The sequence below is a fragment of the Panthera pardus genome, unplaced genomic scaffold (assembly GCF_024362965.1).
Source record: "Panthera pardus isolate Hobbes unplaced genomic scaffold, ASM2436296v1 HiC_scaffold_6, whole genome shotgun sequence".
In the NCBI taxonomy this organism is placed as follows: Eukaryota; Metazoa; Chordata; class Mammalia; order Carnivora; family Felidae; genus Panthera; species Panthera pardus.
This window is the reverse complement of record NW_026526991.1, coordinates 112,297,231-112,314,747: the sequence shown is the minus strand read 5'-3', so window position 1 is coordinate 112,314,747 and position 17,517 is coordinate 112,297,231. Positions and strand designations below refer to the sequence as shown.

The following is a 17,517-nucleotide window of genomic DNA, read 5'->3' as shown; positions in this document are numbered from 1 at the left end:
GCTCAACTAACTAGATATTAACAGATTTCCTACAGAAACATTTATTAACAACAACAACAACAACAACAAAAGAAGGTATTTACTCCCCTGGGAAAATTTTGAGAGATCTTCTATCACATTTAAAATGGATGGCATTGCAGTATAATTTTGAGTAAGAAATCATCTAGAGAAAAAAGTACTAGACCCTTTCCAATTCACTTCCTTTACACATAATTGTTCTCAGTATGTCTATGTCACACCCTCTGCTTAATATCTTTTAATCAAATCCAAATTTTTGATATATCTATTCATGATACGATCCAAATACCTAGCAACCACCAAAATAAATACTTAATAAATACTGGTAAGTGAACAAGTGACTTTCTCAAGATCATATTTACTAGCATGTCTACAGAATATTACAGTATTATTTGTGGTTATGTGAAACTATGTTATGTGAAGGGACCTAGGATAACAAATGTATACAATACATTTGTATTTGGGACTTCAAGCATAACTTAAAAAATTTAGTATGATTACAGAGATTATGGAATATTCAACATTCAAATATTTATTGGACACCTGCTAGGATCTAAGCTCTGCTCTGGGTGCAAGGGATAGAACAATGACTGATTAGAGGGGATTTCTAGACATACCACATTATAACTAAAGTAAGTTTATAAACTTTATAGGTAGGAAAATAATTCTTGCCTACCTTCATATCCAGCCCTGACTTTGCTTTCTTTAGTGACTTACCCCCAACAAATCTAAACATACAGAAAAAGTGAATACATTTTACAGGGAACACTCCTATAACCACTAAAATCTGATCAGTAACATTTTATAATTTTACTGTTTAATCATGTATCTATCCATCCATCTCATTTTTTAATGCATTTCAAAGTAACCTGCAGACTTCAGTACACTTTCACCTAAAATACTTCACCATGCATATATCATTAACTAGGATCCATTTTCCAGTTTCCATCCCTGAGGTAAAAAATTTATATACAATGAAATGTACCCATCCTGAGGATGAATCTTTAAAAAAATAAAAAATAATACTCATCTGTTTAAAAGTCCTGGAGAGCATACATTTGTAATCAGGTAAAATTAGGCTCTTTTTGACCTGGCTCTTGTTTGCTTTTCAGCTCCACCTCCCATCATCTTTCCTCTCACAATGCTCTTTTGGTGGTCAAAATGATCAAATCTGACAAATTCACATGGTTCAACTTCAGTCATACCATAATATATGTTGTTTCCCACATTCACGATGCTCTTCTCAGGTGGGTATGCCTTGATGCAATGTCACCTCTGCCCACAAGGCACCCCTCTTTCTCCTTCCTACTCTTTGTGCATCTTTTTTAAAAATGTTTTTATTTATTTTTGAGACAGAGACAGAGCATGAGCAGGGGGGCAGAGAGAGAGGGAGACACAGAGTCTGGAGCAGGCTCCAAGCTCTGAGCTCACAGACCGCAAGATCATGACCTGAGCTGAAGTCGGATGCTTAACCAACTGAGCCACCCAGGCGCCCCTTTGTGCATCTTTTAAGACTAGCTTAGGCTTTACTTTTTTCTCCAACCCAACACCATAAACCACCCCAAATAAATTTGGATGAGCAGCTTATCCTATGTGTTCTTATAGCATCTACATTTAAAGATTATACTTATTACTGTATATTGCAACAGTCAATTAACTTGTCTGCCCTCCTCTATTGCAACAGTCAATTAACTTGTCTACCTTCCTCACCTGCTTGTAAACTCCTTGAAGCCAGGACTGTGTTTAACTCCTAGCACAGTGACTGGCACTTAGTAGGGACTTGAATGCTTGCTGAATAATTGTTACCATTACAAACACACAGCATCTTTCTAATGCCTCCCTCACCCTTTAAAATATACTTCTGCTGTTCTTGTGAGAAACAGAGATGGACAACTATAGACAAGTATTACTTCTTTCATACTCTGTAAAAACGAAAAATATTTAGGGGCACCTGGGTGGCTCAGTCAGATGAGCATCTGACTTCGGCTCAGGCCATGATCTCCCAGTTTGTGAGTTCCAGCCCTCATCAGACTCTCTACTATCAGCTCAGAGCCCGCTTCTGATCTTGTCCCCACCTGCCCCCCCCACTCGCGTGCTCTCTTTCTCAAAAATAAATAAAACGTTAAAAAAAGAAAGAAAGAAAAACATTTAGTAAGCAAGACAACAGCATAACACCTTCTAAAAGCCAATTCTCTCTCTGAACTTCAGGTTCCTCATCAGCAAAATGTCTGCTTAAGGAAGGCTATGAGAATTACAAATCAGAAAATTGTTAACATCTGAGAACATAAAATGTGCCAGGCTCTAATAATTTTTCATACATTAATGTATTCAATTCTCACAAAACCCTGTGAAAGGTACTATTTTTAGTCCTACTTTACAGAGAACAAAACTGAGGAACAGAGATATTAATTTGCCCATACTTCCACAGCTAGTAAGATAGAGCTGGGATGCAAACCCAGACAGTCCTGGCTTTAAAGACATACTCTTGACTGTATTATCAAGGAACACAGGAACTAAAATAAATATATGGGAGGCCACATCTGGAAAAATTAAAAGTAAATGAAGTGGCAAACAGTTCAGGTCAGGAAGCTCCGGTAGGAAACAGAGAAATCTATTAAGGACTGGTAAGATGACTAGCATATAGCAAGTACTGAATAAATGACAACTACTTCATACAGAGAACTGAAGAGATATCCCTCAGATTTGGAATTCACGAGAGAATACAAGTGGGTAAACCTTGCTCAAAATAAAGAAAACCTATCTACTGAATCTATAGAAAGGAAAAGGTAATAACTTTGTACATAATAAAGTTATACAAACATAAACTTGAACAGAAATTTATGAAACAATGCTTCAGTGAACCATCAGGAACCCAAAGAGTACTAGCTGCTTTCAGGTCGTCCTTGGCAGCTTGCTCATCAAATCCACATCTCAGAAGAAATAACCAATTCACCTATCATTTTGCTGACTATTGCCTACCAACAGTTTCTAACCATGGCCTTCCACCTAATTTGTGTGCCAATAACTGTCCCAAGGACAACCTGCTATGTATTTAAATTGGTTTCCTGTCCTCATACCTCCAGGCACTCACCACCTACCTCTACCTCATCGCTCTCCTTACATCTATGTATCTATCGTTAACTCTGCCACATTCATGTTCTTGCCCAGGACAAGTCCCACTACCTACTATCAATATCCAGCCTTCTCCAAAATGGTAGACAGCATTTGGGTGAAGATAAAAGGAGCAAGTCATAGCCAGGTGATACTTTCCTAATACAAATTACAAGCTGGCAAAGAAGCTGGAGAGAGACAGTGACAGAACTTTCTACTGTAATAGTTGCTTGAAGCCTAATTTTGTAGAGTGAAAATATTGTAGACTGAGTTACCCTAAGCACAATTATGATGATTAAATTAATAAAATAATTTCCTCTCTTAGAAGACAGAGGAAACAAACATCAGTTGATATCTGTTGTGTATTTGCTTCTTCATACCAGGCCCTGGGTGAAGTTCTTTTTCTTGAATCTTTTTTTTAAAATTAATTTATTTTGAAAGAGAGAGCAGAGCATGCAGAGGGGTAGAGAGAGAGAAGTGAGAAACCCAAGCAATCTCCACACTGTCATCACAGAGCTCAATTTGAGGCTTGATCCCATGGACTGCGGGAGATCACGACATGAGCCGAAACCAAGAGCCAGACGCTTAACCAACTGAGCCACTCAGGCGTCCCTCCAGGAATCATCTTTTTAAATATTCACAGTACCCTCATTTTACAGAACAGGAAATGGAGACTTAGAAATGTTAGGTAACCTGTCTCTCAAAAATAAATAAATGTTAAAAAAAAAAATTTTAAATACATATATATAAAAAAGGGGTGCCCGGGTGGCTCAGTTGGTTGGGTAGCTGACTTCAGCTCAGGTCATGATCTCACAGTCCGTGAGTTCGAGCCCCGCGTCGGGCTCTGTGCTGACAGCTCAGAGCCTGGAGCCTGCTTTGGATTCTGTGTGTCTCTCTCTCTGTTCCTCCCTGCTTGTGTTCTGTCTCTCTCAAAAATAAATAAATGTTAAAAAAAAATTTTTTTTTAAAAAAGAAAGGTTAGGTAACTTGCCAAAAGTCGCACAGCTAGAAAGTGGCAGAGCCTGGATTTCAATCTAGGTCTGTCTGATTCCAAAGACTGTGTTCTTAACATAATGCAAACAAATGAACTGCTCTTCAGAATTCAGTTCTAAACAGTAAAACAGAAATTTGCTGTGAAGTAAAAGGGATCAAATTTTGAGAACAGGAGGGAAATTTCACTAAATGAATCATGTCATCTTAAAATTGTAAGCAGTAATGAAAAAGAACAAAAGGTAATAGAAACATGTACCTCAGGACTTCAGATTACAAAGGGTTCTGAGAAAGGTAAGTATGAAACTATTATTAAGAGACTAATTAAGGATGTACAAGAGATAAAAATCACTAGAACAGCATGAGAAAAATCGAAGTCCATAATGAGTGAGTCTAATCAAAACAAAAAAGTTAAGGCCCTAAAAAGAGATTTTAAAATATTCAGAAAAAGACTAATATATGAGTAGACTTGCATAGCCCAGAGAATAAAATGTTAACAGATAGTATAAGACAGAGGTATTCCCATTTTATTACCACCTTCTACACAATTATCCTCAAAATGGAACAACAAAATAAACACTGCCAAGAAAGACTTTAAGGCTGAAGTGGATAAGACATCCAGAGAATGGATTTAAATGAGCCCAGGTTACTAGTTATAGGAGAAATACATTCCATGGATAAAAACTTCACAGCCACCAAGCTAATTTTTAAAAGCCATGGGGAATGAAAAGTAACAGCAGATTACTAACTTGTAAATGTTATACTCATTTTCAAAAAGGAAAAATGATAGATTATGGGAACTACAGACAAGTACACAAAATTTCACTAAGGAAAAGCTATGGTTGAACTAAACTCATTTGCTGTCTCGATACGGTCACCCAACTGATACTCTGGGGAAACACCAGCCTCATGTACCATGACTTCATAAAAGGATCCAAATTTTTCATCAAATTTTTGTTGATATGTGACAAGCTAAGAACTAGGTAACTGTATAAGAGAATCTGAAGTCGGATGGATACCCAGTGTGATTTAATTAACTGCCAAAAACCTTATTTAGTTTTCAGAAGACTAGGCAAAGGAACACAGCCCATTAAGCCTTTATTAAAACTTATTATACTTTGAGTGGGGGGAGAGGCAGAGCACTGGGCTCAATCCCACAAATCATGAGATCATGACCTGAGCCAAAACCAAAGTTGGACGCTTAACCAGCTGAGCCACTCAGGCGCCTCCCGTTAAGCATTTTATAAATGATTTAGAGTCATATTTTTCAAACAACAACACCTATAAAAAGTTTAAAAAAAAATTCCAAGTCCCTGACATCATAACAGACTTATCAAATACGCTGACAGCCAACATATATCCCAATAAGATAACCATAAAAACAACACTCAAAATATAATCAAGAGCTAAAATGATAAGATGGAATCCACACTTTGAAAGCTGATAGTCAAATTTTATTTATTTTAATGTTTCTTTAGGAGAGAAGGGGGGAGGGGGAGAGAAATGGAGAGGGAGGGAGGGAGGGAGGGAGAGAGAGAGACAGACAGACAGCGAGTGAGCAGGGAGAGGGGCAGAGAGGGAGACACATAATCAATCCAAAGCAGGCTCCAGGCTCTGAGCTGTTAGCACAGAGCCAAATGCGGGGCTCAAACTCACAAACCATGAGATCATGACCTGAGCTGAAGTCGGACACCCAACTGACTGAGCCACCCAGGCGCCCCTATAGTCAAATTTTAAAACTCCAATACTCAAGTGTGGAAGAGGGTTTAATGTTGGCCACAGGAGATGTGAAAAAGATCTGTACATTTAAATTGCCCATGAGCTTATGAATCAATAACTTAGTAGTGAATGTGGGGCACCCGGGTGGCTCAGTCGGTTAAGCATCATCGACTCTTGATTTCAGCTCAGGTCATGACCTCAAAGGTTCATGAGTTCAAGCCCTGCGTTGGGCTCTGTGCTGACAGTGCAAAGCTTGCCCGGGATTCTCAGTCTCCTCTCTCTGCCTCTCCCCACCGCCCCCCCCCCATCAAAAATAAAGAAATAAACATTGAAAAAAAAAAAAAGCTCATGTAAAATCTTAGGCTGTACTGATTAAAAAAGTATGTTAAAATCAAAGAATGTAATGTAATTGTGTTCTATGACAGATTCATTTGGAAAATTACTTGATGCCTACAAACAAAAGAGGACACTGCCTGTTCCTCCCTGTTGTAATCATTTATAGAATCAAGTTAATTCTCCATCATTCTATGAAGATTTCAACATCCAGTCCACTGTCTCTCATCAATACTATTCCTGTTGTAATTCTTGGTGGTTCCAATGTCCATTTAGTAGATGATCCTATTAAAATACCCTGGTCTCTCAGATCCTGGGCCTAGTTTTCTCCATGATCTCTTGTCCTTTACTCCTTCAGATGTCAATTCTACAATTATATTCTAGACCTTTTATTTAATTACTAACTACACTGTTTCCCTAAGCTCAATTAAGTATCTACCCCCTATTATTCCTTCTAGTACCCTGATTCCAACAAACCTTTGACCCCACAAAGACTATAATATACTAACCTTACCGCTTCTTTTCATGTCCCTCAAACCCATTCCTCCCACCTGTGCTCTCCTTCCCCTCACTCACCGTAGATTCCATGGTTCACTATTATCACATCATTCTCTTGACTACAGCCTCAATTCTCCTGCCTTTCTCTCCCTCTTTTGTACTCATCTGGTAAAACACCAACTAGGTAAATTCAACTCTTCTGTCTACTAACTTCAAGTGGGCCCTTAATGCTGCCTGGCAATACTGCCACATTTCCCTAATCCATTCACTTCTATTGCCAGACAACTTCATTCTTTTTCCTAGGAACCCCTCCCCCTCATCTTCATTCTGTGATGACTTTGCTCCCTGTATCACATACAAAATGGAATATGAAAAGATCTGCATTTTTCTTCCATCACACCTATAGACTTCTATCCAAAAACTCTACCTATTCTCCTGTTACTGGATGAATTGTCTGTGCTCCTACTTAACCCTAACCTGTCCACTTTTATACCGAATCCCATCCCCTCTATCCTAGTATTCACTGGGATATCACTCATACCCTCTCTCAACTCTAGGGTTCTATGGTTTTAGAAAATATAAACTTGGAAAATCTTAGTACAAATTAATAGTATTAACTGGAATGTACACACTTCCTCAAGCATTTTTCTGTTGAACACAAGAGAAGTCTTTGGGGAAGAAATAACAATGGAATGGAAGAATGATAGATTGCTACCATTTTCTACTATTTTTTAGAAACTTGTCTAACTATTTTGTATTCATTCTCATGCTGCTGTATTTCTATAACTGCTACCTTAGAAACTCTCCTGGGAATACCTAATAGAAATGCATCTTTTAGAATAAGTGTGTTAACACTAAAATTCTTATAATACCCTTCACTAGGTACTGTATATGAATTAGATCATGGAATTTGAGCAACAGTGTGTTTACTAATTGTATGTTATCTTTTTTATTAAACTGTCTTCTACAATTAACTAAAAAAGGGGGGGGGCAATTAAAATGAAAAAAAAAATGTTGGGTAAATGGAGAAGATCACAAACAAATTTTACTTATTGCTGGGACAACATAGCAATATATTTACCTTTAACAATCTTCTTTGCACAATCATTATATACTTGCTCTTGAGAGGTGTTTGACTGGAACACTCGGTCAAATGCATAAGGCTTGGACTGAAAAACAGAAACAAAGGTGTCAACATCACAAATTAAAGGTGAATGGACACTTCTAAGCTCCTTTAAAGATGTCATCATATATTTAACCTTTGAAATAGAGTACTTACTACTTCATGTCATAGTATCTTTATAGAAAGGACCTTAGGGATCACTAAGTACGAATTCACTAGAATAAACTTTACAAAACCAAAAATGTCTTTGTTAGATTTCCAGGGCCTAGCACTACTATGATAGTGAAATATTGTTGAGTGAATTTTTATTTAATGAGTGTCTACTCTGGCAAGTACTGAGGCTCTATTTTCAATAGTATCATTTTGCAGACAAGGAAACTAGAATCCTGAAAGGTATAAACGGTGTTAATGACAAAACTAAAATTTAAATCCAAATCTCCTTTCAGTTCAGAGCTCCTTCCACTACTCCCATTAGGCTTTTCATTTTACTGCAACAGCTTTCCAATCATTCATTCATTTAACAAATATTTATGGAATGCCTAATATACTAGACATCTTACTAGAATGATGACCAAGATAGATACACTCTCTACTTTAATGGAGCATAAGTAATAGTGGGGCAGGCATCAGACAAATAATTAAATGACTAGATATCTGACTCATGCAATGGAGTGCTGTGACAGCATATAAAAGAACCCAAGTCTGGGAGAAAGCAGAAATATAGCAGGGAATGACTCTGGAGAAGGGATGTTTAAGAACTGAAGAATAGCTCACTACCTGTCTCTTCAATACTAGTCATGGGAGGGTGAGGGTGGGAAGTAGCCTAGCTAGGTATTGGGATGCTTAAAGATCCTATGGCAGAAAGAAGCTTGTAGAATGCAGGAAGCCAAAAGAAGTTAAGTTGGAAGTTTAAGGAACAAAGATCAAATGTAAATGACAACACAATGAAAAAGGCAAATAACATCTTAGTGTTATTTTGAAAATAGTTTTGACCTTCTGGGTCCCCTGAAAGGATCTTGGGGACTCATTTAGAACACTGCTGATATTGTCTGATGAATGAGCCACAGGGATGGAATGAAAAAAATCAGTGTCCATGCAAGTCAAGGAAGAATTATCAAGGAGGGACTGATTGTGTCAAATATAGCTGTGAGGTCAAGGCAAAACTGAAAAGTATCCAATGACAAAGGTCAGACTGGAAAGAGATTTAAAAAGTATTAGAAGTAACTGAATAGAGCAGAAATCAGGCTACAGGTCTAAAAAAATTTTTTTTAAAGATGGGTAAGACCCGAACAAGTTTAAATGCTGGCAGGAACAATCTAGTAATCAATGAGAAAAAGTAAGCATGCACAGATGAGAGGAGGGCAAGGGGATTCTAAGTATTTGAAAGGAAGCGTATGCCTGCTTTCTACCTGCTCCTAAAGGAAAGGACAGACACTGGACCCTAAAATATAAAACAATCATGACTTCCCAAACAATCCTTAACATTACAGAAGACTTCTCAGGCCTTAGCTAAAAAAAAAAAAAGACCTTACTTTTTAGAAACTACATCCCACAGTCTCCTTCCCCAAAGTCTGCAATAATAGTTATAATGAAAATTACAACGAAACAGACACTCTTAAAGGGCTATCCAAAGTCATTCCTAATTCCCCTTCCCCATGCCAGTTTCCACTACATACGTTAGGAAGCTAACCACCAGATAGCCTAGTCTCCTTGCAACTAGTGGACACGTGACCCAGTTCTGGATTCTGTAAATAAAGTGATGGTATCCTGAAGGGTCTTGGGGAAACGGTTGTTTTCTGATAAAAAGGACCATCTCAGCTGAAGCTGCCCTTTCTCCTTTCTGGAATGATGGAGCTGTAGCATCCATCTTACAAACATCATGATAAATCAATTAACTTAAGGATGACAACAGATAACAGAGTCATTAAGTAGTAGTAGTAGTAAGGGCCTACCTGCAGACTTTTTATATTTGAGAAAAATAACCTCATATTTATTTAAACCACTATTAGTTGTTTTCCTTCTGCAGCTGAAAGCATTCCTAAAGGATATACTAAGATGACCTCACTTTGGTATTCAATTAAAAGTAGGCATCTCAATGTCTGATTATTCTTTGCCTAAATGTCCTTTCACTAAGGTTCTACAAAGACATTAACTTTCAATTTTACAGGTGCAACTAAAAAAAAAACTACTCTTTTACTGATTTTATAAGACATAATCATGATTGAAAACAAACACATGTACAATCAAAATAACAATCCCCATCCACAGATAAACCATGCTAATTCTTCCTATGCAAAAAGAAAGTAACTTTTCCTCTGTATGTATCCAGCAAACATTTAGCACCTATCAGGTATCAGGTGTCAGATATCCTAAACGATTAACAGAGTTTTAGAAATGTTATTTAGCTAGTACAGACTGTAGAGTTCAAAGAACAGAGAATAAGGCTGGGTAGAATCTTGAATACTAAGGTAAGAAGCTGTATACTAAGACCTAATGTAAGTGGTCATGCAATGTTAACTGAATTGAAATGGAGTCAGCATCTGGCATTAAAGAACTCAGACTGCAATTAGCCAAAATATACATTTAATAAAAAATGTATAAAAAATACTATGAAAACAAGATTTAAACAATGATTAATTCAAATTTTGCTTGCATGAAACAAACTAATCAACAGAAAATAGGTAATAGCATGAAGACAACTGCATCCTCCAAAGTAAGTCAAGTAATACAATTTTATTAAAGTAAACATTTCGAAAATATAAAGAAGGGTGCCTGGGTGGCTCAGTTAGTTGAGCGTCAGACTCTCAATTTCAGCTCTGGTTACTACTTCGCGGTTTGTGGGTTCAAGCCTCACATAGGGCTCTGCACTGACCGTAAGGAGTCTGTTTGGAATTCGCTACTCCCCTCCCCACCCCGCCCGGCCCCTACTCTGTCCCTATCCCACTTTCACTCTCTCAAAATAAATAAACTTTAAAAATTTTTTAAATAAAAATAAAAAATACAAAGAACAGGAGCGCCTGGGTGGCTCAGCTGGTTGAGTGTCTGATTCTTGGTTTCAACTCAGGTCAGGATCTCAGTTTCATGGGTTCAAGCCCCCTGTCGGGTTCTGCGCTGACAGTGTGGAGCCTGCTTGGGATCCTTTCTCTTTCTCTTTCTCTCTCTTTCCCTCCCTCTCCCCTGCTCACACTGTCTCTCTCAAAATAAAATAAACTTAAAAAATTATATATGTATATAAAGAACAAACACGACTGAGTTTTAAGTCATCTCCATTATCACATCAATAAAAACAGTGGTCTTAAACTTTCACTTAGTAAGAGATATACCCAAAATAATGGATAATAGTAAAACCTGCCTCAAAAGTACTTTTATACAGCTGTTTACTATAGCATTCCTTATCACAAATACGCAAACTAAAAAATAATTAAGCTAGGATTGAGTGATTTTTTTAGATGTTAGATCATTGTTAAATCAAAAATTAAGTACTTATAAGCATTAAGTTGACAAAAGTTTTATTTTAAATTCCAAAACTAAACTATAATTTTGTTAAATAAGGCAAATGTTTTGATTAGAGATCAAGACCTGAAGTTACTAACTGACCATAGCTTCCTGGGATGAAAAACAAGATACATGAAACATTAAAACTTCTAATGGGTCTACAATTAAGGGACATCTCTTAATTAAAAATCTTTCAAATGAATTAAACAAAGGAATACTCACAATCTAGACATCTGTATCTTAAAAATCCTGGTTCTTTGCCTTGAAATGTACATTATATAGTCTTATTTCTATGAACCTTCAGAGATACCCCAAGTCATAAGATACATTCATATCTGACTTAGGCTTCAAGTGGACAAAACCAAATAGGAATGTTTATCTGAATTGCAACCATACCTCAGATTTGTCTTTTTTTTTTTTTTTTTTAAGATTTTAATTTTAGGTAGTTTCTATACCCAACGTGGGGCTTGAACTCAAAATCCCAATATCAAGAGTTGCATGTTCCAGACTGAGCCAGCCAGGCACCCCATACCTCAGATTTCTTAGTGAAGTGGTTCCTGTTTGTATCTGCAGAACATCAAATCTGGTTATAAAGGACACCCTCCTAGCAGGCATATATACCTTTCTCTAAAATTTTGAGTAGTGATCCTCAGATCACATGGGATTATAGCTTATCAGATTTTCCTTAGTTTGACAATGACTGTTAGCTAAGATTCCACAACTGTACAGGTGTGATGATGACTTCTTCTCTTTTAATGTTCACTCTTAACGTAATTAGGATCAAACACCAAATCATCATTCACTTGAAAAGAGAAATCATGTTGAGCTATAAGCAAGGAACTGGACAAGATTATCTAATTAGGTTTTACTTTCCTCTAATTTCAATGAACTACAACAGCCTGTTTTTGGTTCTGACAGCCTCTACAGTATACCATATAAGGAACAATGATTAATAAAGATACTTAATGATACACATACGCATGTTCCACTTTTATGATGCATAAAGAAATAATTTTTTCTATTGACTTTTTTTTTTCCCTGGAGTTTTCGGCAGGCTCATTTCAACTAAATACGGTGTTTCCCTTGTCCTCCTTTTTTTGTGGATAACAAGTTCTCTTATTTAAAGCAAATACGTTCTATTTTTATCATTTAAAGGTTTTCCTTAAATAATCCATTTATTTCATTCAATATGTGATACTTATACCTCTTTAACAAGCACTTAATTATCAAAAAAATCTGTATGAAAGTTGCAAAACACAGAGAGACACTATAGGATTACAAGATTTGCCTGCCATGGGATACTATATTAAAATCACTGATGTAACAGAAAAAAGTTTGGACAATATATTAGAAATTGAACTTCAATGAAAATGAGAATCCTTAAAAATTATCTTCTAAAGGAGCACAGATTATACCTATAATTCAGTAACATTATAAACTACTTACGCTTTAAATCTTGATTTAACCAGAAGACTGTACAAAATGTGTTTAAATCATGTTTAAAATAATTTAGTTTTAAATGACGCACTGCAGCAATTCCTTCTTAAAACCATTTCTTTTGAATCAGGATCCAGTAAAATGAACAAAATAAACCAACACACGACTTTACCTAGAAATTTTTAAATTTCACTCTCTCAGCTATTCCTTATAAATTCCCAACCTTTTAAAATATAAATTCATTTAAAAAATTGAGACCTCAGAGTAACCAATGACCCAGTAAATGCAGATTAATTCTTGAAAATAATGAACTAAACCTGTCCTCTTATATTTCTTAAGGCTACAGGACTCTGTTGTATTTTTGCTTAAACTCAAAAAAAAAAAATGCTTACCAGTTTACTTAAAGGCCAACTGTTATTGCAGATTCACAACTCAATCACCTATTCATTATTTCTATTATCATTTAAATGTATTTACATTGTTAAGGAACATCCAAGAACTTTATTCAAAGGGAACAACCTAGAATACATGTGTGCTTCCAGTGGTAATTACTTGTTTTAACTGTCCTCATATTTTATGTCATATTTGGGCAGAAAGTTGCCTTCTCAATACATCTTGTGAATCCTAAATCCTATCATTCCAACAAATGAATCCTGGTAATACTTATAGATTTGTTTAAACACACAAAAATCTGCAGAAATGAGACATTCTTAATACAAATCAAAAAGGAAATAGCTTCAATGTGCTGAGTAATCACAAAAACTCTGAGCAACTAGTAGCCAGTTTGTCAACAACCCAGGCCCTGCAAGCCTCCTCTGATTCCACAGAAGATACCATCCTAAAGGAAAAGGATGACTACTTCTGTGCTTAACTTCTTAGTCTCACCATGGTATCATTTAGTTTCTCTCATGAACTTGTTAACAAAAAGCCAGCCGGACACTCTTTACACAGTAGTGGCTGGCAGTTGTTAGTAATCTAATGATTTGTTTGCCAAAAGCCTACCAAGCAACAAAGGGCTATGACACGACACTCATTACCTAGAGCTTAATTCTGCAAACTTTCACATAGAAACTCTTGAAGAGGTTCAGTCCTATCTCCTATGTCAATGCTCTTAATCATCAATGTTCCATCTCCTGTGACCCTTTGTCCTATTTCCAAATTAGGCTGTGCAAATATGCTAAATATGGAATGCCATTAGAGAAAAGATTAACATTAAGATTTTGTACCATGATAGCAATGTAGAAAAAAGTTCTGCCACAATCGCATTACCAAGAAAGATAAATTTAATTTTTAGTCACAATTAGGTATGTAATATTCTGCTACCCATTTTAATCTTCTTAACCTGGGAATTCTATTTCCAGAGGACCTTTTGATACCAGAGATCAGACCACAAAAAAATCAACCTTACATTCTGGTTTCCCTGACAATGATCAGCCAACTCTAGTTATGTTTTATATTTTATAGTACAAAGGACACTATTTCTCCGTCCTTAAGATTATCAAAATCAGTTTTTCTTCAAGGCAGAAGTAGAGATCTAATGCTAACAAGAAATCAATCCAGCTTACTGGTCAAATTTTAATTTTTTTTAAAAAGCTTACCTTTATAATACAAAAAGTTAACACTCTTTGCTATGCTCTTACCCCATAAAACCCAGTAAGAGATTACAGATTTTTCTGGGCACTTACTTGACCCAATCTGATCTGCTAGATCTACTATAAAATTGAACAAATTGATCACTCCGATTTCAAAAGAAAACTCACTCTTTACAGTCCTCAATTTGTCATTTATAATAGTTAACATGAACGTTCATTCATCACTCAAAGGACGGGTGGGTGAACATTTGAGGTACAGGTATATTTGTAGTTGTTTGATAATTTTTCCTTCTCCCGTGAGGCAAACAATACGGTTCAGCAAATAGTTGTATCTTTATCTCCTATAAAACTAAGTATCTTCACTATTTAAGGTACAATAGGGCTAGTCTTAAAGCTCAACGTTCCTAGCTAAACTTTAATCTTGCACATGTTACAAATGGTACACTTGGGGTAGTCCAAAACACCAACAGCATCAGTAACTGCGCGCGCGCACGCGCACACACACACACACACACACACACACACACACACACACACACAGGCAAATATGCACTAAACTTACACCCCGGACAGTTCCTCCAGTGCCCCAGGTGGGGGAGTGTCCCAGACAGAGACCAGGCGCCTCCCTTCTCTGGGCACTTAAGATCGGGGTAGGGGCGATCCAGGAACAGCCATGGAGCCGCGCAGTCTCCCTCCCCAGGGTTATCTGAACCGGCAAACTCTACTGGGGGGCGGGGCTGGGGTCATCACTGCTAGCTCTCAATTCTGCACCCCGCCACTTCCCCGAACTCGGGGCTCGGCCAGGCCCGAAGGAGCTAGACTGGGGGTAGGGGCGGTGGTCACTCACCGCGATCATGACCGTGTCTTCTCCCTGAAACTTGGCGATGTACTTATCGCCGCGGTTCACCTCAGACTCATTGAGAGGTCTGAAGCGACACATCACTTTGATGTTGCACTCGGCCGGGTCCGCCATCTTCCTCGCTGCCGGGGCCGGAGACCGGGAGCCACTCCCCGCCTCTCAGTCTGGAAGGAAGCAGGCCCGAGCTGAGGACAGGGGTCGCGAAGGCCGAGAGAGTCAGCAGTCTGGCGCGTCGCCCGCCCTTCCCGCGGCGGCGGTGGCCCGGGAACCCAGACTCGAAGCGCCGGCGCCGGTAGCAGTCGCCCTGAGGCTCACTTCCGATCCATCATGGCAGCCATGGCGGCGGCGGCACGGGTGGAGTCTGCGGCTCCTCAGTTTCTCCCTCGTCGGCCTGGGCAGGCTGCACGGGTCCGACGGGATTCTAGACACCGGAAAAATTGCCACGTCCCTCTTCCTCGGAGACAGCAGGCCGGCCCCGCCGTCCGCCCGCCGGGCAGTCTGATCGCCGGCTTGCCGGCAGCCGCCCGACCACTTCAGAGGCCGAAGACCGGCGACTGAGCGGCGGGATGGGCGGTGCGCGCGGAGCACGGCGCACGCGCGGCGGGTCCCAGCCGAGATGACCAATCCGCGTCCGCGCTGGGCCGCGCCGCCGCCCTGCAGCCACTCTTCGCCCTGGGGTTGCCGATTCGAGTTTTACTGGAAGCTCTCTTATAGAAGTACCTCTGGTGGCCCCGCCGCCTGACCGGGCAATTCTCCGGCCGCAGAATTTCCCAGAGCGAAGGCAGACGCGCTTAGTTTTCTCTTCTTCAGGGGTCAAGGGATTTGTTAAAACTACCTTATGTTGTAGCTTGTTTAAATAAAATACCGTATTCCTAATAAGGAGGTGTTTGCCTTCTGTTTGGTCTGGAGATAAAATGGGTTCCTAGCCCACGTTTTTAAGAGCGCTTTCCCAGAGAAAGGAAGATTGGAAGCGAAGCGTGGGGCTTGGCTCTCTGGTTTAAGCGGTTACTCTTTACTGAGAGAGTGCGTTGGGGAGACAAGAAAGAAAAAGGACATTTCTCTTAAGGAATGCAGAAGATTGCTGAAGAAATGTGGAAGAGCAAGGTAGTTGGGGAGAAGGGCCTCAGTCAATCGGAGGTCCCGCTTCTCCGGTAATAAATACATGGAACTCGTCCATCTCAACACTGAAGGAATGACTGACCTGAGTCTAAAGATGGTCTTAAAAGACCTGGATAAATTTGTGGATTATATGTCAGCTAAAAAGCTGAAGTGGCTTTTTAGAAAGGTGGATACCATAATGACTCTCAACTGGAAGTCTCTCTAAGGTGCTGTGAAGAACTGCAAAGACAATCAGGAACCCTTTCTCTGGTTTGTAAAAAATGAATGATTGGGTTGTACAAACCTCCAGTGCTCAGTCTTCGCCCTACCATCCAAATGCCTCCAGAAATTAATCCAAACTTCAACAGACACAGCTTTGTTGATCCACAGCAATGAGGGAGAGTTCACACCTGAGGAACTCTGGGACATCTCGCCAAACAAAGGGAAAGATGGAGTTAAAGAGCTCTGGGGGAAGTGTGGCATTTAGGTAAAATTTTAATAAAATTGTGTTTCAGTAGGCTCCAAACAAAGCAGAGATGTGACCTCAGGTCTAGAGTACAAGTGGACCCAAGGTCCTGTTTCCTTGGGGACTACAAAGTTAAGATAGATGTGGAAAGTTGTCTTCAGAAACCTCTGACCCAAATCTCTGCACCTGTCTTGGAAGTCAATCAAGGCAGCTTCTCTATGTCTTAGAGCCTCGAAGAAAGAGTAGGATGTTTTATTCTTACTGATATAATTTCAAACAATGATTCTGATAGTCTATAATTTTAGAGAACGAAATTTTCAGTGAAAGAGAGCAGCAATCACTCAAAGAAGGAGGTTGTTGTGGCAGGTGGGCCACTAGTTTTCCATCTTTTTAACAGGATTTCATGACAACCCTGTCCTCAGCACTCTGCTCTTTCTCTGAGCCCATGTCTTCAACAATTGCTAGACTCTTATCTACAACCCTGACCTTTTCACTTGTGTGACATTCCCATCCCTCTAGCAGCTTATAGGCCACCTTGTTTAGGATGCATTACCTCATTCTAGAGACGAATTAATTATCCTCTGCTTCCTGCCAATACTCAGTTCAACTACTCAACTTTTCCAGTTTGATTACCAGTATCAGCATTCTTCCATACTCACAGGCTATGAAAAAGTTCCAGGTACCTCTAACTCCACTGTTTACTTCATCCTTTATACATGCAGAAGAGAAATCTGGTAGTTTGTGTCTGAAGTTCCTCAACTTCCACTCCACCATTCCT

General features: G+C 38.8%; 1 protein-coding gene across 1 annotated transcript in view; it reads right to left on the bottom strand.

Moving 5' to 3' along the window:
• The window catches only part of KIF5B (kinesin family member 5B), a 48,934-nt gene extending 33,645 nt beyond the window's left edge, over positions 1–15,289 (bottom strand). Inside the window, exons 1-2 of the mRNA XM_053894657.1 lie at positions 15,164–15,289; positions 7,751–7,838 (exon numbers count right to left, since the gene is read on the bottom strand). Coding sequence (XP_053750632.1) covers positions 7,751–7,838; positions 15,164–15,289 — 214 coding nt within the window. The remainder of the gene's footprint in view (positions 1–7,750; positions 7,839–15,163) is intronic.
• Positions 15,290–17,517: the final 2,228 nt, after the last annotated feature.